Source organism: Cervus canadensis, chromosome 28 (assembly GCF_019320065.1).
Source record: "Cervus canadensis isolate Bull #8, Minnesota chromosome 28, ASM1932006v1, whole genome shotgun sequence".
Taxonomy (NCBI): Eukaryota; Metazoa; Chordata; class Mammalia; order Artiodactyla; family Cervidae; genus Cervus; species Cervus canadensis.
This window is the reverse complement of record NC_057413.1, coordinates 23553692-23575304: the sequence shown is the minus strand read 5'-3', so window position 1 is coordinate 23575304 and position 21613 is coordinate 23553692. Positions and strand designations below refer to the sequence as shown.

At 39.0% G+C, this 21613-nt stretch overlaps 1 protein-coding gene across 3 annotated transcripts in view; it reads right to left on the bottom strand.

Annotated features, from left to right (window-relative positions):
- SLC17A1 (solute carrier family 17 member 1) overlaps positions 1-21613 on the bottom strand; it is a 49606-nt gene that overhangs the window by 17999 nt on the left and 9994 nt on the right. For all 3 annotated transcript variants that reach the window (XM_043450613.1, XM_043450615.1, XM_043450616.1), the window contains exons 4-11: positions 16088-16321; positions 15428-15515; positions 15008-15094; positions 10503-10621; positions 10235-10399; positions 8874-9006; positions 8641-8788; positions 4116-4206 (exon numbers count right to left, since the gene is read on the bottom strand). In XM_043450613.1, coding sequence (XP_043306548.1) covers positions 4116-4206; positions 8641-8788; positions 8874-9006; positions 10235-10399; positions 10503-10621; positions 15008-15094; positions 15428-15515; positions 16088-16321 — 1065 coding nt within the window. The remainder of the gene's footprint in view (positions 1-4115; positions 4207-8640; positions 8789-8873; positions 9007-10234; positions 10400-10502; positions 10622-15007; positions 15095-15427; positions 15516-16087; positions 16322-21613) is intronic.

The following is a 21613-nucleotide window of genomic DNA, read 5'->3' as shown; positions in this document are numbered from 1 at the left end:
AGAAAGGTCAAGATAAAGTAAGTTATACTACAGATATTAATGCCCCCTCCCCAACCCTTCACAAATCCTAGTGGCTTTTAATGGCAGAGATTTGGTTTTTATTTAAACCAAAGGTTCATAGTCAGCTTCCCCAGTGACTCAGTGATAAAGAATCCATCTGCCAATGCAGGAAATGCTGGTTTGATCCCTGGGTCAGGGAGATCCCCTGGAGAAGGATGGCAGCCCACTCCAGTATTCCTGCCTGGAAATTCCCATGGACAGAGGAGCCTGGAGTCACAAAGAGTTCGACACAACTTAACGACTCAACAACAACAACAAGGTTCATGGCAAGTTCGCGAGAGATCATGTTCCATGTCTCTTCATTCCTGGCTCCTGGTTGATGGATTTGCAGTTGCTGTTCTGACTGTTGCCAGTTGCTGTGTCAAAGCAAGAAAGTAGTCTGTTGATTCTTAATGCTTGTCTTCAGAATGAACACATATCACTTTCTCTCATGTGTCATTGGTCAAAATAAGTTATATAAAATACATCTAGCTTCAAGGAAATGGGAAATCCCCAAGAGGAGAACAAGAAAAATTACTGTATCTGCAATAATTACTTCCCAGCCTGCCCTCTGCTCCACAAATGGATTCACTTACCTTCCTCTATGCCAAACACACTAATCAAGCGGGACCACTCCACAGGCCCTCCAGCCCTACCTTCACTTGCTTCCGAGCCTCATTGAAGAATATTCAAATATTCATCAGGACGTGCCTCCCAAACTGTCTGCCTAGCAGTGTGTCATCAGCATTGGTGTGTGTGTGTGTTCATTCGCTCAGTTGTGTCTGACTCTTTTTCGATCCCATCAACTGTAGCCTGCCAGGCTCCTCTGTCCATAGGATTTTCCAGGCAAGAGTACTGGAGTGGGTTGCCATTTCCTACTCCAGGGTATCTTCCTGACCCAGGGATTATACCCACGACTCTCATATCTCCTGCAATGGCAGGTGGATTCTTTACCACTGAGACACCTGGGGGTTGTGTCAGCATAACTAAGGATCTGCAGTTTCTGTTGGTCTCCCAATCCTCCTTTTCTGAAAGGAAATACTTATTGCAGCTATTGAATTGCTATGCTACCATTAGATATAGCATGATAGAGCATGTAGCCCCTGGTATAGAGGGTTCTCCCCCAATGAAGGGGTGGATACATTCTGCACTTTGAACTTGATGCCATATCTAGATGGGACTTTGGGTGTCTGTTGATTTCCTTATAGAAGGAGTAAAATTGCTGTGCATTTAAGTTTTTATACATTTTCAGGTCTTTAAATTGTCTTAAGAGAATTGGTCCAAATTCCTTACCTTTCCCATGAATGGAAGCAGAAACCTCACAAATTCTCTTATTAGATGTATTTTATCTGAATTTTTAATTTTTATATTTTTAATTGCCAGAAGTTAGATTTAGCTCTTTGTTAAACCTTATGTTTCTTATATGTTAATCCTTTTAGTTCTTTAAATGTATACATATATGTCCAATATCTGACCTGATACTGTGGTTTTTATTCTTCTCTCACATGACATTTCATTTCCTCAAGCATTTTGTAATTTTTGATTGATTGTGAAATCATATTCACCAAAACTTTATGCATAAGAAATTCTGGAGGATGAATTTTAGGGTTAGTTTCTTCAGAAAAAAAAAATTATTACTTTTTCTAGACATCTGTGGACTACTTGAAATTAATTTTTTGGCTTATGGCATTAGGACCCAACAGAGTTTGAATTAGGGTCTGAAATCCTTGTGAATAGTTTCTTGTTTCAAACATTCCAAGGTGTCTTTATTCAGATCCCCTCTCCCTTTGTAGCTGAGGCGCAGACACACAAGTGTCCTTACTGGGCAGAGACAACTTCAGACAGCTCTGGAGTCGTGTTTCTTGCCACCTTTTGGGAAAGTCAGGTCAGAAGGTCCAAATGAGTTCATTGGAAGGCTGAACTGGCTGAGTGGGCTACATGCTCAGGAGGAAAAAACACATCCTGGTCTCTAAGAGTTCTTTTTTATTGAGGCCACCTCGCTGACCATGGAGTCTCCATGGTTATAGTGATGTTTTCAGCCTTTCTGATACCATAAATCCTAACACATGATGGTGGGGGGCTGCCAAAGTTGTGGGATAAGGAGCATTTGGAGGATTTTCCTGTACACTGCTATTTCTCAGCTTGTAGATACATGGTAGTAGTGGTATCAGTTTGTAGTCCCTAGTGATTACAGTTTTATGTCAGCATTTTCATTTTGGCTCTTCTTTGTGAGTGGTTTTGGGGGTATTATTGCTTGTGTCTGTTTGTCCATAATAACTGAAGCTATAGATCACCCAGCATGGGCAATTTCCCCAAGGCAGCCAGTGGCTTTGCTGGTCATTTACCTCTCTGGAATCAAGCCCTTCCTTCATTTTCAGTCTCCGAAATTTTCCCTTACGTTTTTTTTTTCAAGGTCAAAGTGAAAGTGACCTCAGTCGTGTCTGACTCTGTGACCCCATGGACTATACAATCCATGGAATTCTCTAGGCCAGAATACCTAGAGGAGTATTCTGTACTAGGAGTGAGTAGGGAGTGAGTAGTCTTTCCCTTCTCCAGGGGATCTTCCCAACCCAGGGATTGAACCCAGGTCTCCTGCATTGCAGGTGGATTCTTTACCAGCTGAGCCACCAGGGAAGCCCTTTTCAAGGTCAGGCATGCCTTTAACATGATTATTAAAATTTGATAAGGCACTTAAATTTCTTTGAATTTATATTATTAGGTTCTGGAACCACAGAATTCATCAAATTATGTTGGCAAAGATTGTACAGCCATTTGAATCCAGTGGGCTGGAGAAAGTATATTCAGGTGTTACAACAGTCATCGTATCAGAACAATAAATCCTGGTCAAAGATAAACCAAGCTAGCAAATAGTAAAGTGAAAGTTGCTCAGTCGTGTCCAACTCTTTGCAACCCAATGGACCATACAGTCCATGGAATTCTCTAGACCAGAATACTGGAGTGGGTAGCCTATCCCTTCTCCAGCGGATCTTCCCAACCTAGGAGTCAAACCAGGGTCTCCTTCATTGCAGGTGGATTCTTTACCAACTGAGCTAACAAATAATAAACTTATTATTAATAGTTAGTGGGTAAATAATCTGTGGCTTAAGAAGAAAAGTCAGCCCTTGGCTGAGAGGAGACTCTGCCTTGGGCCCGCCGGTGTAATAAACTGCGCTCCACTAAAAAAAAAAAAAAAAAAAAAAGAAGAAAAGTCAGAGGAAATGGGATGGTTGAGGAATGGTTTCCAATGATCACCTGAGTGACTATGGTGATTTTGCCCCCAGGCAAACAGCTCTGGGAATTGAGTTTCTTTACATGATACTATCAATTTATACAATATTCCTTCCTTCAGAATTGTCCATATATTTATCATCTCTTGCCTCTTTTCCTTTTCATATCTCTAATCTATCATTTGGGATAAATTTATTTTTCCCTAAAAAACTACCTTTAGCTTTTTTTTCTCAGTGCTAGCTTACTTTTGATGAATTCTGTTTTTTTTTTTTTTGAAAATGGATGCGTTTAAACTCCATTTTTTATGGCGGATTTTTTTTTTTTTTTTGATGGACTGTAGAATTCTAGACTAGCAATACCAGAAAAGTCGTTTTAAGTTTTTGGTTTTTTTTTTTTCATTTTTAAAAGGAGAATTTCAAGTAACTTTGTCTATGGAAACAGAAGCCAGCCTTCATAGAATTGTTTCGTTTGGTCATTTTAAACTTGTCTTTGTTCCTGATTTTTCATTCCTTTCCTGACAAAACTATGTCTTATTACTTATATTACCATTCACCCAGTCAACTATTTTGATCAAGGCACACATTAATTGTTAAAAAGCGCAGAAGTCCACCTCTGTTTCAATAACCAATAGTTAAAGTTACCAGCATAATTAGTTGACATATTACAAGAAAGAAATTGTATCATCTATGAATTTGGAGGCAATGCTTGATTTGACCAAGTTTAATATGACAGAGAATCTCATAACTCACCTCTTGATGATGTCTCCTCTGCAATTTACTATATGCATTACCTTCTTTTTCTGTAGTTAATATTAGAAAAGTAACTACCCATGTCTTGATGTTCCTTACCTCACTAAGGATGATTCCAATCACAGTGGAAGAAATGAGTCCTCCTGTTAGTCCAATTACATTTGTAATTCCTCTAAGAAATCCATAATATCTATACAAAAATGAATGACAATACACAAATGTAAAGTAATACAAACACTACAGGAAAAAACATAATGTGTTGAGAGTTTAAGAAAGAAAACTGTTGACTTCCTAAATTTCCCATTCCCACTATTCAAATTCCATTAAAATGTCTGAAAAAAGTATATGGATATATAAATAACGTTCTGGTTGCACTACAGAGTCAGAAAGCTTGGCTTTAACAGTAAAGAATATTAATATATTGAGAAAATGAAAGCATATTAAGAGTGAAATCTATGTTTGAGAAATTCCAAAGGTGATGTGTTTTGGTAATAGGAACTGGTTTGGGATTAATACAAAATTGAAGGGTTCCGTTCATCTGGCCTCTTCTCACCGTCCCAGAACTACTGGCCCCAGTGATTGTTCCCAGGCAAGGAGCAATGATTACTCAGGCAAGGAAACCAGAAACTTGTTTATAAGCAACTGTGATTGGCCAATCCTGAGTGCCAAAACCAACCTCAGCAGAAAATGAGCACTGCAGAAAGCAGGGGAGCCACAGGGAATAACACATAAAATAGGGGTCAAATCTATCAGTCTTCAAGAACAAGGAAGTGCCTTTTGGAGAACAGAATCTGTCTAAACAAGAAATTAGTTCACTTCAGGACTGGGAGTCTGTGACTTTCCTGCCCAACACATTTCACCACCAAAGGTTGTGTACTTTAAATTCTTCCCTTTTGTGAGAGTGAGGGCTTTTTGTCTTTTATTTCCTTGGGTCTATTCTAATCTTTCTCTACCTTTACATGTTGAGTATGAGGGGGAGTGTATAATTTATTAGTTTATGGGTTCCTGATCAAAGAAGCATCACATCTGGGCCTAGAGTCCTTGGTGTATGCTTTTTGCTGTGGTCCCTCTTGCACCAGTCGAAGAATTTCACCTAAAATGCACCCCTGGCCATCCCTCTTAAGGCCGGAACTACAATGGTATTTGATCGTCTTTGACTTTTTTTTTTGACTTTTGTTTTTTTTGACTTTTTGTTTTTGATTCATGAAACATTCTTGGCAAGTGGACCTAGAGTCCCTGGATTGTGGAGGTGTATGTAGTCACAGGGTGGAAATTTGATTTGTCTCTTTTTGAGGGGAGCTGGAGAGTGTCTTTTAATGTGTGAAGAAGAACATTTATGGTTATGAGCAACCACAGGTACAGATTGGGCAGAAACCATCAGTTGTCTGCCGTATTCGTTGCTTCCTTTTTAATTTTAGCAATAGAATCCCTGGGTTCAGGGCCACTTCTGCCTTTGGGAGCGCCTGTCATTTTTGCCTTCAATAAATGTTTATAATATTTATCATATTGTTTACAATATTCTGTTGCTTTATTATGTGCTAAAACTTACTACAATGCACCCTTTTTCATTTCTTATATTGGTAATTTTTTTCCTTTTTCTTGATCTTATTTTATTAATTTTAAAAGAAGCAACTTTGATATTGTTGGCTTTATGTTATCATTTTGGTTTTTTTTTTTGGTCCTCATCTTCATAATTTCTTCCCGTCTACTTTCTTTGGGTTTAATTTGCTACTTTTTTTCCTTACCTACTTGAGATACAAACATGGTTACTGATTTTAAGACTTAATTGTCTATCAGTATATAAGTTTAAAGCTATACCTTTCTCTCTGGGTATGATTTTTAAATGCACCCCACATGCTTATCAATGATATGTCACATTTCATTGTAATGCAAAGTATTTTCTAATTTCAAATGTGATTTCTCCTTTGACCTAAACATTAACTTCAAAGCAATGGGAGTTATCTATTGTTTGCTTTTGATAGCAACCCTAATTTCACTGTCTTTTGCTAGCAACCCTAATTTCACTGTGATTAAAGAATGTATTCCGAGTGATTTCAGTCATTTAATCTTAATTCAGTTTGCTTTATGATTCAGCAGTCCCCAGTGTCAAGAATCCTGAGTGCCATGACAGTTCCTCTGAAAATCATTGCACATCCACAATATGGAGTGATTCACCAACCTGTGATTGGCAAGGTGAGAGCTTTTTATGCTGCATTCCTCATGCCATCCAAACCTCAAATGGTAGGTATTTGATATGGGGAATGAAAACAGTCTTGAGATGGTTTTAATGCTGGACAATTCCCTGGACAGCAGTTAGCTCTAAAATTGCTCAGTTGTGTCCAACTCTTTCCGACCCCATGGACTATAGCCTGCCAGGCTCCTCTGTCCTTGGGGATTCTCTGGGCAAGAATACTGAAGTGGGTTGCCATACCCTCCTCCAGGGGATCTTCCCAACCCAGGAATCAAACCCAGGTCTCTCACATTGCAGGTGAATTCTTTACCAGCTGAGCTATCAGGAAAGCCCTGAGATTGTTTTAATGCTGGATGATTCTCTGGACAGGAGTTAGCTCTAAAATTGCTTCTTCAACTGTAACATCACATGGTAAAAGCATTTTGGAAGTATAAATAGCTGCTGAAGCAGACTTTCAATTTAATTGATTTTATATTTTGATTTAATAATGATTCAGTAGAACCAGAACAAGATTCAGATGTCTAAACTATACTTTAATCTTACATGGAGGGAAATTGAAGAGTACATGACCCATCCATCAGTCAAAAATAATTAAAAAACATTTTGGAGCCTCCCTTTAAGAATGTCAAGGGGATGACAGTGCCTTCTTAATGCATCACATAGCATCTTTAGAATCCTCTGTGCTTTTCCACTCTTGCTACCCACCAAAGAGATGGTCACTACATTTCCAGGTCTGCTCTGTCTCACTCCATTTCCCAAACAATATTCTCATGGAACCACATCTGTATCTCTTCTTATTCCTTCCAGACCTTCTTTCTTGTCATCTTGGTTCTACTCAAACAAATGTAATCATTTGCCCATTCCTCAGTTCTAGCAAAGATCAAATTCCCCTAAAAGGAAAATTTAGTAATTTATCTTCTAAGGGAACTCTTTTTAATAGGCAAGGGAGATATATGACTAGAAACATTAGGAATAAATTAACTCATTAATTAAAAAGTTTAAGAATTGTTTGTGACATAATGTATTAATACATATACCCTAAATATTAAGGATGATCTAGCTTAAGAGGCTAATAATATTTCCAAATTGTATATTAGTTTATCTTCTATGACCTTACAAAATCACCTGGCTAACATGGAATTTGGACCCACTGGAATGATGCAACACCAGTCAAGTTCTGTGATATCCAAGCCATTGCTGGCCAAGGTATTTCCCATCCTACTGACCAGGTACTGGTGAATAACACTAGGGAGGCATTGACTACATCTAGGCAGCTCTGGAGGCAGGCAAATCTAGGTATTAATCCTCCTTCTACTTATTACTAATCATGTGACTTTATATACATTCATTTCCCTGGGCTTTGGTTTCTTTTCTCATACTTTCTGGACAATATTATCTTACAGTGGGGCATGTCACATAAAAAATAATAAATGGTTGTTCTTGCTGGTTAGTCACCAAGTCATGTCCAATTCTTTTGCGACCCCATGGACTTGCAGCCCACCAGGCTCCTTTGTCCATGGGATTTCCTACCTAAGAATATTGGAGTGGGTTGCCATTTCTTACTCCAGAGGATCTTCCTGACTTGGGGATTGAACGCCCATCTCCTACATTGGCGAGCGGATTCTTTACCACTGAGCCAACAGGGAAGGCCCCCAAAATGGTAGCTATTTATAATTTTCTTAATCTATCTGTAGATACATTTTTAATTTACCTGGTTCTCAGAGTGCATATGGCCCAACTGGCATTGTGTATTCTGTAGCAAATAATCCTTTTATGTCTTTATATAATTCCAAGTAGTCAGAAAACTTGCAGGCATTTTCAAGGAGGGTCTCAAAACTGAATAAATCAAATGGATACATGTCTTTGTTACTTTGGCCTTCACCTACTGTAGATCTGATGGACAAGATTCTTTACAAAATTGTGACAAATTAGAATATTCTTGGTTGATCTATGCCCCTCTACCCCAGGCTGCAGATTTACAAAACTTCAGAGAATTCTGTTTATATTGGATCTATGTTCTCCGGAAAGTGCCAGCCCTGGACAGTGTCCCCTGGAATTGTGCAAACAACAGAACCGCTTCCATCAGTCACACTTATTATATCTAAAAAGGGTATATTATATCTAAAAAGGGTATAGCACAGTAAAAAGAGGAAAAGTTTTTTGCCAGCCAGATCTGGATTATAATCCTAGGTAATATCCAAGCCAGTGGTGAGATCTTAGGCTGATAATCAAGTATCTGAATGTCAGTTTCCTTAGTTGCAAAATAAATATTGCTAATTGTTGGTTGAGGAGTGATAATATATACTTTTTATGTCTGACCTGTATCAATGCTTCTTCAGAATGTTTGGCCTGTTGACCATCAATTCCAAAATAGTTGGAATCTTAAAAGATCCTTGAGTACTTAGATACAAGAAAGAGATTTTAAAAACCTACCTGGGAGCGATATCCACGATATTTATCATTAGTCCACCCATAGCAAAGCTTCCTGTTGAATTAGCAAGTATCAGGAAAATTACAGTGCTATAGAAGTTGGAACTCAGGTAAAGCAGGCAGAGGCTGAAGAGGGAAGGCAGGAGAAGTCCTGGGGAATGATTCAGACAACAGTCAGGTGCATGCCAAAGATGGGGGATACCCCAAAATACTTGAACGTATTGGCTATTTCTTACCTAGCGAGGTGAAGAGTTTCCGGATGGTGACTAGACTGAAAGTATTCCTGGTCTGGAAGATGTCTGCCATATAACCTGCTAGGACAGCAAAAATCCAGGCAAACAAATGGGGGATAGAAGACAGCAGCCCATTCTGAGGAGGAAATGTTATTGTGAGTGAATATGAGAAATGGAATAATCCCTACACTGAAATTCAGTATCAAAAATTTGTATTATCACACAGGAAACAATCAACATGCAACCCCAGAATTATTTCATGCTACCCAAGAGAAAGAGAAAAATAGTTTGGAGGTCAGAAACAGACATCACAATCTGCTTAGTTTTCTATTGCATTGTCTTGGGACCTGAAAGTTCTAGATGGCAGAGAGGAAGACTAAGTTGGAGATGGGAAATGCTATCCCTGAGGAAAATGACAAATAATAACGATAATAGAAGACATGTATATGGTGCTTATTCTGGACCAGCTGCTGTTAATCTTTGCAACAAATCCGTGGTCTAGTGGAAGATTACACTGAATCATACAGAGCTTAAAAGACCTTAGTGTCACGCTAGTCCCTAGGCTGGGTAGTTGGAAGTTCATTATAGAATGTCTCAAAGTGGCAAGCCCAGACTCCATTTCTAAAGGAGTCTTTCCTGGTTATTATGGCATCAAGCAACAGAAGGTTTCAGGCGTTTGTACTTTTTCAAGTCAGAAAAGCAATGAGAATGGCAGTCCTTTCAGAGCAAGATATGAGTCACGGGTTCCCAGGACTCTTTGCCTCTCCCCTGTGGAGAGGATTGGTATGAGCTGTGATGAGTGGTATACTCTGGCCAATTGACTTTCAGGGGAGAATCCGCATCCCTGCCGGGAACAATGGTATTGAGCTAAGGAATACACAGAGGTTATTATTACAGGGAATGGGAGATATGGAATCTGTGGGAAGCTGGGTGGTGTGTATTTTTGTGGGAGTGCTAGAAAGGATGTCTACACTTTTGTTCTGGGCACTGTTAACATAATAATCGGAAATGGTGAAATCTCTAGGTAAAGAACATCAGCTAAATATTATGAGTGCTAAGTCGCTTCAGTCATGTCCGACTTTGAGACCCTATGGACTATATCCTGCTAGGCTCCTCTGTTCATGGGATTCTCCAGGCAAGAATACTGGAGTGGGTTTGCGTTGCCCTCCTCCAGGGGATCTCCCTGACCCAGGGACTGAACCCACGTCTCTCTGTCTCTTGCATTAGCAGGCAGGTTCTTTACCACTAGCGCCCTCAGAAGCCCAAATAGTATAGGGACGGGCAAGAGCTAGGACTACAGTCATGGGAGAAAAAGACATGGGCACAAAGTCCTTCATAAAGTGAAGAGGAAAAGGTGTATTTACCTCTTTTACATCGACATGAAGCTTGTAGTCAATATATATTGGTGTATAAATACTCAGGAAGGTATTTGACCAGAAAAAAGCAAAACCACAGAGGGAAATGACCCAGAGTGGAGCAGACTTCAGCATAGCTTTGATGGGCACTTTGATGGGTGTACTTGAGCTGACCTGGAAGGGAACCCATTAATCATTAGCACATTAGGTCAAGCTGGAACACATTTCATTTGGCACAGAATCTGGGAGATACCAAAGTGGAGCATGCGGATTCTACCTGCTGGGTGAGAGCGGATGTGATGTATTCCTTCTCTCTGATGCTTATATATGGGTGGTCCTTTGGGTCCTCATAAAACAGAATGAACCAGAGAACACTTAAGGCGCAGCCACAAGCACCTATCAGAGCAGGACAAATTAGAATTGAAATTGCTCTGTCCGTAGTGAGTTTCTTTTCCAAATGGGCACTTTTCATTACTGGTCTGAGAACCTGGACCTCCTCTTTCTTTTTGGAACTTTGCAACAAGGCTTAAATTTTTCATAATTTTCTTTGTATCCACACCTGCCTCTTCCAACAGAGTGAATTTTGCAGAAATGGTAGCAAACCCTCTGGCCTCTCCTGATTTCTTAGCCTCTATTATTCTCCATGCTCTCACACCATTATCTCTACAGATTACCATTATCTCTACAGATTCTTAATGTGTTCTACCGTGAGAGGGGGGTGTAACTGGGCTCATACAAGGCTTGACAATCACCTGGTTTTGAGAAGCAGGCCTTGGCCATACTCCTAAGATGCAGTCTAGGCCTTCAGGATCGTCCAAGTCCCATAAGTGTCTGCCAAATTGTTTGCTGCTTTTGAGTTTTTTATACTAATGACCTGATCATAAGGAATCCTCTGTTAGGATAGGGAATGTGTATTGCTTAGTAGTCAGGCTTCCAGAAATGCATTCATTCATTTGACAAATGCACTGGTTAAATGCCATTATGTACCATGTACCATTCTAGGTCATGGGAATGCAGCAGTGAATAAAGCAGACACACGCCCTGCCTTTACAGAGTTTACTTTCTAATGGATGAGAGAGATAGTGAATAGTAATTAAGCAAAAGGTAGTAAATGTCAGTGACAAGAGCTAGGGAAGAGAGTTATGGGGAGAGGAACAAAGGAGCACTATGTTCAGGGAAAGTGAGGACACCGACATGGGCACAGACACTCTAGGCTGAGGGAGAAATAAGTGCCAAGGCCCAGAGTTATGAAGCCGGTGTCACTGGACAGGGAGCAAGGTGAGGATGGTAATGGATGAGGATGAGAGGTAATGAGATCAGACCATGTGGAAAGCTGGAGCCATTGTAGGATCTCAGACTTTTGCAACACGCTTTAAGACAACATTAAAAGAATAGTTTGACAGAATACCATTTCCACCTCATTCTGTGACCTGAGTGCCCAAACCCAAGGCAAAATGTAAATAGACATGAACATCTAATAAATACACAGGAAATACAATATATTTCTCTGAATTACTGTAGCCAGTCCTTAGAAAACTCATTTGATGCTATTAGCTTTCTTTCAAAATGGGAAAATGGATGCTCAGAAAGGTCTATTTACTTGCTCAGGGGCACATGGTTAGTAAGTGGTAACTGACACTTCAGCATGGATTATATTGTCTAGAGAGGGAAAATAGCTGTAGAGAGGAGACTGGAGAACAGCTTTGAAGAAAAACAACAGTTAGTGGCAAGCAGAAGAGGAGAATCTCTGCAAGTCTCTGCAAAAGAGACTGAGAGGAAATGGCCAGAAGGATGAAGTCCAATGCAGGGACAGCAGGACCACAGCAGCTGAGATGAGAAGGAAATGCCTGATCACGGAGGTTCAGCGCATGGAGTCAAAGGTACAGGCACCAGGGAAAGAATGGTATTGTTGGGTTGATTGATGGTACTTGTTCAGGTCAAATGTGGACTGAAGAACTTCAACTTGATTTATGGGCATTGAGGCTTGGACAGTTCTAACATTTGGGAGGCATATAAGGAGCTTGGAAGTCATCATCAAATGTTGAACAAACTAAACATCAGACAGTGCTTCTTTATCTGGCAGAGAATTGAGGTCACAGGGCAAACCACTGCCCCCAAACCACTGCCCTCCTATCTCTAGAGAGACAGACAGACAGAGGCAGAGAATTACAAGTTCCCAGAACAGAAGCCCAGAAACAGAAAATTCCAATGGAACCAGTCAGTAGTAGAGTAGGAAAACCTAGCATATGATGGTTTACCATAGGTTCAGTGTGGACAACTTTGAGAGATGAAAAATCTGGGTGGGAGGGGGCCCAGGCCTAAGCAGACCTCCCACACTTTTGTGAGTTTTATTTCCAGAAGACCTGCCAGATTCTCACAGTGAATATAAGAAGAAAATCTCTTAATCCTTCTAGGAGAGGATGGGCAAAGTAGCCATTCTTAATTACATCTAGAGCATTCTGTTCTTCACAAAAACTACTCAAGGGGAAATTATTTTACCAGAGCCTCACCAACTTAAGGAAAGGGAAACGCCCAACTCCAGACCCTTCTTCCAGTCTCACTTAAGGAGGGGGAAAAAAACAAAACTGAGAACTTGTGAAGCTCAGGGGTGCAGGCTCACCAAAACCGAGACCAAATCATTGACCACAGAACACTTTCTCCCAACACACACACCTTACCACCATAACAGAAGAATCCTTGCATGTTAGTGGGAATCCATCTAGAATTGCATGTCCCAAACCTTATTTAATAAGTCTCTAGAGAAACTAAAAAAACTACAGGAAAGACAAAAACAAAGATACCAGAGGAAATTGTAACCTCTGAAACTTAGAGCACACAGTAAGCCAGATTAACCTGTAACCAGTAAAACATAAAACCTCACACTAAAGGGCTATTTATTTCAGTTCATTTTAGTGTATTTTGTTGAGCTTTCAACAAGAAAACCATGAAGCATAGAAAAAGACACACACACACACAAAACAGTTTGAAGAGACAGAGTAAGCATCAGAACTAGACTCAGATATTAGCAGAGGTATGGAATTATGAGATCAAGAATTTAACACATGATTAAAAAGCCTGTGAAAAAGACAACATACAAGAATAAGTAGTAATGTAAGTAGAGAGACAGATTCTAACAATCAAAAGAAAATGCTGTAAATTAAAAACATGGTAACAGAAATGAAGAATGCCTTTAATGGGCTCATTAATAGATAGACATGGTTGAAGGAAAAAAATCACTGAACTTCAAGAAATGTCCATATGAATTTCCAAACCTGAAATGCAAATAGAATAAAAGAATTAAAAAGAAAAGAATATCCAACAATTGTGGGACAACTACAATGGTGTAATATATGTGTAGTGGGAATATCAGAAAGAGAATAAGAGAAAGGAACAGAAAAAATATTTGATGACTAATGGCAATGATGAAGAGCAGTGAAACTGAGAGGATGGAAGACATATTTTCACATTATGGCTCGGCCATTTGCTCCCTGTGTGTATTGGAGGCTCCCTATAGATCCACTGTCCACCCTTCTTTACCCTTCTTTGGCCACAGATTGGCTGACTTCAATGAACATCAACAAGCCCCCATGTCCTCTGCTTTCCAGATAGATTTGGGCAGAAGCAAGCCTAAGCAGAAGATTAGAAGGAGAGACTTGAAGGAGATTAGGGTGTCTCCTTCCCTAGTTATGACCTTCCCCATCATTGCCTCTATACTCCCTTTTATGAAAAGTCACAGGTCCTCTCAATGTAGATATCTCTAAAGGACTCTCTCTTAGTAGATTACCATCAATTACTCCCTTGCTTGCCCCTTTGGACCTGGGGATGGTATTAGCTTCTGTTTTGCTAGCACCAGATCACTCCTCTAACTCTGATTCTGCCACATCTTAATACCATTTAAAATAATCACTTCATAAATAGATCCCTCTGCATTAAGCCTCTATATTGTTCTTTGTCTATCAAATGAGTATAAAAGTACTCATCCACAGTCCCTTATTGACAAATTTAAAATCAAGATTTGAAAGTGATTTTCTAACTTATCTGGAAACCCCAATCCTTTATAGTTTTTCATTTATTCCAATTTGTTGAGAATTTCATGTGTCACTCTAGAAACTAATGTGTTTGATTATGAGATGATAGGGCTTCCCTGGTAGCTCAGCTGGTAAAGAATCCACCTGCAATGTAGGAGGCCCCAGTTCGATTCCTGGGTCCGGAAGATCCTCTGGAGAAGGGATAGATTACCCTTCTTGGGCTTCTCTGGTGTTTCAGCTGGTAAAGAATCCACCTGCAGTGTGGAAGACCTGGGTTCGATCCCTGGGTTGGGAAGATCCCCTGGTAAAGGGAATAGCTACCCACTTCAGTATTCTGGCATAGGGACTGTATAGTCCTTGCGGTCTCAAAGAGTCGGACATGACTGAGCAACTTTCACTTTCACATAAGATGATGTACCAAATCGTGCTTGGGATGTTAAGTATACATAGTATACTCATACTATGTTTGAGCTGTTCTGATCATCCCTTTCCCCATGAGTTTACGTAAGGGATATGTTTCTATAGCATTGATGTTATAGAGTTGTGAAATTATATACAATAATGCCTGTATAGTTCTGAGCGTGATGTCTTGCTTGCAATAACAAATTAAGGAAAGTTGACAGCTCTTTTTCCTTCAATGTGATTTATGATTTTTAATATTGTTAACTTCATATAAATTATTAAATTTTGCATTTAATTTTAGGTTTTTTAGACCTCTAAATAATGACTGGGATTTTTATAGAAAGAGACTCACCAAAAATATAAAAGACCATGGGCCATCCCAGGGAGTCACAGATGAATCCAGTGATAAGCAGGACAATACAGGGTCCTAGTAGAAGTCCTAATCAGAAGGCACAAGGAACACCCCTAATGAATGCAGGTATCCGGAAATGGAGATAATGTAGCTTCATGGTGGCAGTGAACAACTTCTAGTGAAATATTGATATAATACCAAACAGAAGAAACTAATGAAATATTTGCTTTCTTCTCTTTTTGCTGTTGTTAGAGATAAGGAAACCTCTTCTCTGTCCTAGACAGTTTCCACATATTTAAAGCGTGGATGGTTTCCAAAGCCCTTGACAGTTCAAAACACACATATTTCTTATGTTTTAGGGCAGAACATGCTACAATGAGATGACAATGGGATTAAACATTCTAGGCCCTAAGTCATTACCTGACAAACTCAGAGAAGTAAGTCGCGTTAGTTCCAAGGGAGGAGCCCACTTGATCCATATTACTTGCTGAGTTGTTAAGGTTATCCCCTGAAAGAATGATTAGAACATTTGATCTCTGACATGTTCTGTGAATTTAAACTCTAGTTTTTGCATTATCTTTTTATTTTTTTAATTGGAGAAAAATTGCTTTACAATGTTGTATTGGTTTCTGCTGTATAAGAATGTGGGTCAGCCATAATTATATGTATATCCCCTCCCTCTTGAGCCTGCATCTCCCCGACTCATCCTGCCCCTTTAGGCCATCACAGGGCACCAGGCTGGGATCCCTGTGTTAGACAGCAACTTCACACCAGCTATCTATTTTCACTTAGTAGTGCATATATGTCAATGCTACTTTCTCCACTCATCCCACTCTTGCCGTCCCCCACTGGGTCCACAAGACCATTCTCTACGTCTGTGTCTCCATTCCTTCCCTGCAAATAAGTTCCTCAATGCCATTTTCTAGATTCCATATATATGTATTAATATATGATATTTGTTTTTCTCTTTCTGACTTCATTCTTTATAACAGATTCTAGGTTCATCCACCTCACTAGAACTGAATAAAATTCATTCTTTTTTATGGCTGAGTAGTATTCTATTTTGCATTATCTTTATACCTGGAACATTCCCTTGATTACTCGGCATATAATGACCCAAATTTCTCCAAGTTCAGCTGCGAGTGGGAGGAGCAGGGTAAATAGAGAACTGAGAAATAATGCAAAACCAATCATTTTCTTTAAAGAGTATATTCCAGATAAATATCCTGAAGGAATTTGGCTGATGAGTATACCATAGAAGATGGAACTTAACATGATCCCCTGCATGTCAGTGCTCCAGTTATACACAGGGTTCTGAAAGAAAAAAAGGAGACAGGTCTAGTTACTCTGCAAATGATTTTCTATAATGTTCAGGAATGTGGGAAAACTGGTCTTCCAGTCTTCCAGCTTACCTCATGTAAAATATCTGCCCTCTGCCTAATCTCCTCTGTTATATGACTTATCTATTCCTAATAACATCAATTTCTGTGTGTAATTACATTTTATCATTGGCATCCTCAACTATAACGAAGTCCTTGCTATAAAGGGCATCACCTGTTCCTCCCATATCTGCATAGCATAGACATTTAAAACGTTTGTTTTTTAAAAAAATTTAGATGCAATTGGCATATTAGTTTCAGGTGCACAACATGATTGGATATTTGCATATACTGAGAAATGATCACCACAGTAAGTCTAGTTAACATCCATGACAACATATGGTTCTAGTTCTAGTTGTGATGAAAACTTTTAAGATCTACTCTCTTAGCAACTTTCAACTATTCAAGATAGTACTTTTAACTGTAGTCACCATGCCATATGCTACACTCTCATAACTTATTTTATAGCTGGATATTTGCAATTTTTAACTCCTTTTACCCATTTTGCCCAGCCTCCCCAACCCCATGCTACTAGCAACCATTAACCTATTCTCTGTGTCTAGGAGATCGGTTTTGTTTAGATTTCACATATGAATGAGATTATATAGTAGTTGTCTTTGTCTTCATGGCAAATAGATGAGGAAACAGTGGAAACAGTGGCTGACTTTATTTTTCTGGGCTCCAAAATCACTGCAGATAGTGATTACCACAATGAAATTAAAAGATGCTTACTTCTTAGAAGGAAAGTTATGATCAACCAAGACAGCATATGAAAAAGCAGAGACATTACTATGCCAAAAGAGGTCCGTCTAGTCAAGGCTATGGTTTTTCCAGTGGTCATGTATGAACATGAGAGTTGGACTATAAAGAAAGCTGAGTGCTAAAGAATTGATGCTTTTGAACTGTGGTGTTGGAGAAGACTCTTGAGAGTCCCTTGGACTGCAAGGAGATCCAACCAGTCCATCCTGAAGGAGATCAGTCCTGGGTGTTCATTGGAAGGACTGATGTTGAAGCTGAAACTACAATACTTTGGCCATCTGATGCAAAGAGCTGACTCATTTGAAAAGACCCTGATGCTGGGAAAGATTGAGGGCAGGAGGAGAAGGGGACAACAGAGGATGAGATGGTTGGGTGGCATGACCGACTTGATGGACATGGGTTTGGGTGGACTCTGGGAGTTGGTGATGGACAGGGAGGCCTGGCGTGCTGCGGTTCATGGGGTTGCAGAGTCGGACACGACTGAGTGACTGAACTGAACTGTCTTTGTCTGATTTATTTCACTTAGCGCAGGGTCCTCAAGATCCATTCGTGTTGCAGCAAATGGCAAGATTTCATACTTTTATGCCCAAGTAATATTCTATTAAATATTAGTACAACATTTACGTTATCTATTCATTCACTAATGAATACTTAGGATATTGTAAATAATGCTGCAATGAACACAGGATGTAGATATTTTTTCAAGTTAGTGTTTTCTTTTGCTTTGGATAAATACCCAGAAATAGAATTGCTGGATCATATGGCTATTTTTTTAAGAACCTTCATACATACTGTTTTCCATGGCAACTATAGTAATTTACATTATACCACCAATGCACTAGTGTTTCCGTCTTTCTTCATCTTAGCCAATATGATATTTCTTATCTTTTTGATAATATTCATTCTGACAGGTGTGAGGTGATATGGGTTTGAATTACACTTCCATGATGATATTGAGCACATTCTCTTGTGCCTGTTGACAAACTGGACGTTTTTCTCAGAAAAATGTCTATATCGTCTGCTCATTTTTGAATGGATTGAGTTCTTCATATATCTTGGATATTAATCCCTGATCAGATAACATGATTTGCAAATATTCTCTCCCGTTCAGTAGGTTGCCTTTTCATTTTCTTGATGGTTTCCTTTGCCGTGCAGAAGCTTTTAGTTTGATGTAGTCTCACTTGTTTTATTTTTGCTTTTGTTGCAATTGACTTTGATGTCAAATCCAAAAAATCATAGCCAAGACTAATGTCAATGAGTTTTTCACTTATATTTTTAGTTTCATGGTTCTAGGTTTTAATGTTCCAATTTGGATTCATTTTGAGTTAATTTTTGTGTCTCTTATAAGATAGGGGTCTAGTTTTCCCAACACCATTCATTGAAGAGATTGTTCATCATTGTAAATTCTTGACCCCTCTGTCATAGATTAATTGCCCACCTTATGTATGGGTTTATTTCTGGGCTACCTACTCTGCTTCATTGATCAACATGTCTGTGTTTATTTCAATACCATACTTTCTTGATTATTATAGTTTTGGGATATAGTTTGAAATCAGAGGGCTTGATGCCTCTTTGTTTTCCTTTCTTATTATTGCTTTGGCTATTTTGGGTCCATACAAATTGCACTGTTTGCTCTATTTCTGTAAAAAATGTAATTGGAATTTTGATAAAGATTACATCTAATCTTGACTTTTTAACAATGTGAATTCTTCCAATCTATGAGCACAAAATATCTATCCACTTACTTGTATCTTCTTCAGTTTCTTTCATCAGTGTCATGTAGTTTTTAGTGGATAGGTGTTTCACCTTCTTGATTAAATGCATTCCTGCATATTTTATTCTTTTTGATGCAATTGTAAGCGGAATTGTTTTCTTAATTTTATTTCTGCCAGTTTTTTTATTAGTGCATAGAAACACAAAAGATTTTTGTATATTGATTTTGTATCTCACACGTTTACCAAATTCATTTATTAGCCCTAACAGTTCCCTTAGTGAAGTCTTTGGAATTTTCTATATATAATGTCATGTCATCTGCAAACAGTGACAAATTTTCTTCTTCGTTTACAGTTTGGATGCCCCTCCTTCTCTACCTTGCCTAATTGCTCTGGTGAAACCTTCCAACACTAAGCTGAATAAAAGTGGTGGGAGTGGGCATCACTGTTTTTTTCCTGACATTGGTAGAAAAGCTTTCAGATTTTCACCATTAAATATGATGTTATCTGTGGCCTTGTTACATCGCTGGTCTTTACAATGCTGAAGTATGTTCCCTTTATACTCACTTGCTGAGAATTTTTATCACAAATAGATACTACTTTTGTCAAGCCCTGTTGGCCACCAGAGCCAGGTGATCAAGGCAGCAGCTGCTAAAAAGATTAAAAAGAAAAAAAAATTGAGCACCAGAACAGGAATGCCAGGAGAATGTAAAAGCTGCCCCTTTGGGAGATACTGGCTCTCTGGAGTACAGAAGAGAGAACACAAGGATGGCATTCACTGGCTTCCGTCCCCAAAGAGAAGGAACCCCAAGCAGACCCTGATGCGTATGTATTAAATCAGATGCTTGTGCCTCGAGTCAACAGTTTATGGTAAGCAAATAAGCCTCTTTCATAGAATGTCTTGGTGCTTTTCAAACAGCTGCTTCCGTGCTGTGCCATGGGGTAGGTGAGTCCATGGACAAGCCATTTAAGAACCATTTCTCAGCTCCCTTTACCCTTGTGGGACTTGTGTTTGTGAGCCCAGTTGGCTTTCAGAGCTAGACCTTTGGGTGGCTTCTCTCTCAGGCGCAGGGATGATGCCCAATGCGGGGTTCAGACTCTTCACTCCTGAGGGGGGTGTCTTGCTGGGTCACCTTGCCAGGGGTTTACAGTGAGATTGTGTCTCAGCATTTCCTCTTGGTTATGGGCATTTTCTTGTTCTCCCGATGTGTAGGAATATTCAGCTTTTGATTTTTTTCCAGAAGAAAACTTTCCATAGGTATCTGTATATTTGGTGTGTCTGTAGGAGGAGGTGAGTCCAGGACATTTCTACAGGTTCATCTTCAGCATCTCTAATACTTATTTCTTAAATATTACTAAAATACACGCAAACTCCTCTGTAGAATACCATGTAGTACTACATTTACTGCAGTTATTAATTTCCGCTTGCCCCTTCTCATCCTTTTTCTCTATTCAGTTAACCTTGTTCACAAAACAACATATCCCCCTAACAACACACACACTGATCCCAGAGAGCAAAGTAGCAACAGAGAGAATATAAAATCATGAAGAGAAGTTCTCAGGCTGAACTATGGGAATAATTGAATGGGATAATGAAGGAAAAAAGGCCATTTCTCTTTTTTCACTTGGCTCTGACGCCACATGTTTTGTTGTCTGTCTCAGGAGTGGATTCCTCTGCCGGTTTTGGCTAGGGGGTCTTGCATAGTTTTGTTACTTTATTAAATCTGACATAAGAAATTCTTAATATTGAACTTACAGTTTGGACTATGAGGAGGTTGCAATATTTTTGGACTCACTGCACAGGAAGAAATTTTAATTTTAGTAGGTGAGGACAAGATGAAAACTTCTTTGGAAATGTCTAAGATAGTCCTCCTTCTCTAAACTATCTATGTACTAGCATAATTAGTTTATTTTAGATAAAGAATGAATGTTCTAAATGGAACTCTTGGTTGACTATGAAATAATCAACTAGGTAGGAGTTTGTTTGTTTTCTCATCACTATTATCTTGCGTCCTTCATCCTTTGTCTCCCTTTCTCAAATCTCTGTCATCCTATAGCAGTAGATAGTGATGTCTTGTCTGATAGAAAGGACTTCCATTTGAGATTTGGTAGAAGCATCACTTTGAGTATATTGAATATTAATAGTGAGGGGCCTCTATATAGTAGTCAAGTGGCCATGGAAGCTCCAGATCTTTTTCATTGGTGGGAGATTACTCAGAGGATGGAACAAGATGCTCTGCCATATTTTTCTAAATGACAGGTATTTTCCCAAGGGAATCAATATTCACCTTTCCCCATATCAGGTGATTCAGCACACATTTGCTAGACTCTCTCTGTGCAGATTATTAAGAATATTGGGTTGTTTTTCTCAAGGCATAAAGCCATCACTCTTTATAGTGGAATGGAGAAACAGAAGAAAAATGGGCACCATAGTTGAATTCAAACCACTCACCTCAGATGAAATTCCCCACACCAGAAGAATAAAACCTAAGTTGGTATTTCCATATTCAATCCATTAACTAGCTATCATTAAATAAAGTAATCTGTATATAAATATGTAAATTACCCTATATAAATCTTAGGAATAAATATATATACATCTGTATGAGTCATATAAATGAAGAAATAGATAATATCCCAGTAGGTAAAATGGACAGAGGGTATCAATAGATAATTTATAAGAGAAAAAAATAGTAATGGTCAATAAATATAGATCACAGAAATATAAAAATGTACACATTCATTAATAAATTTCA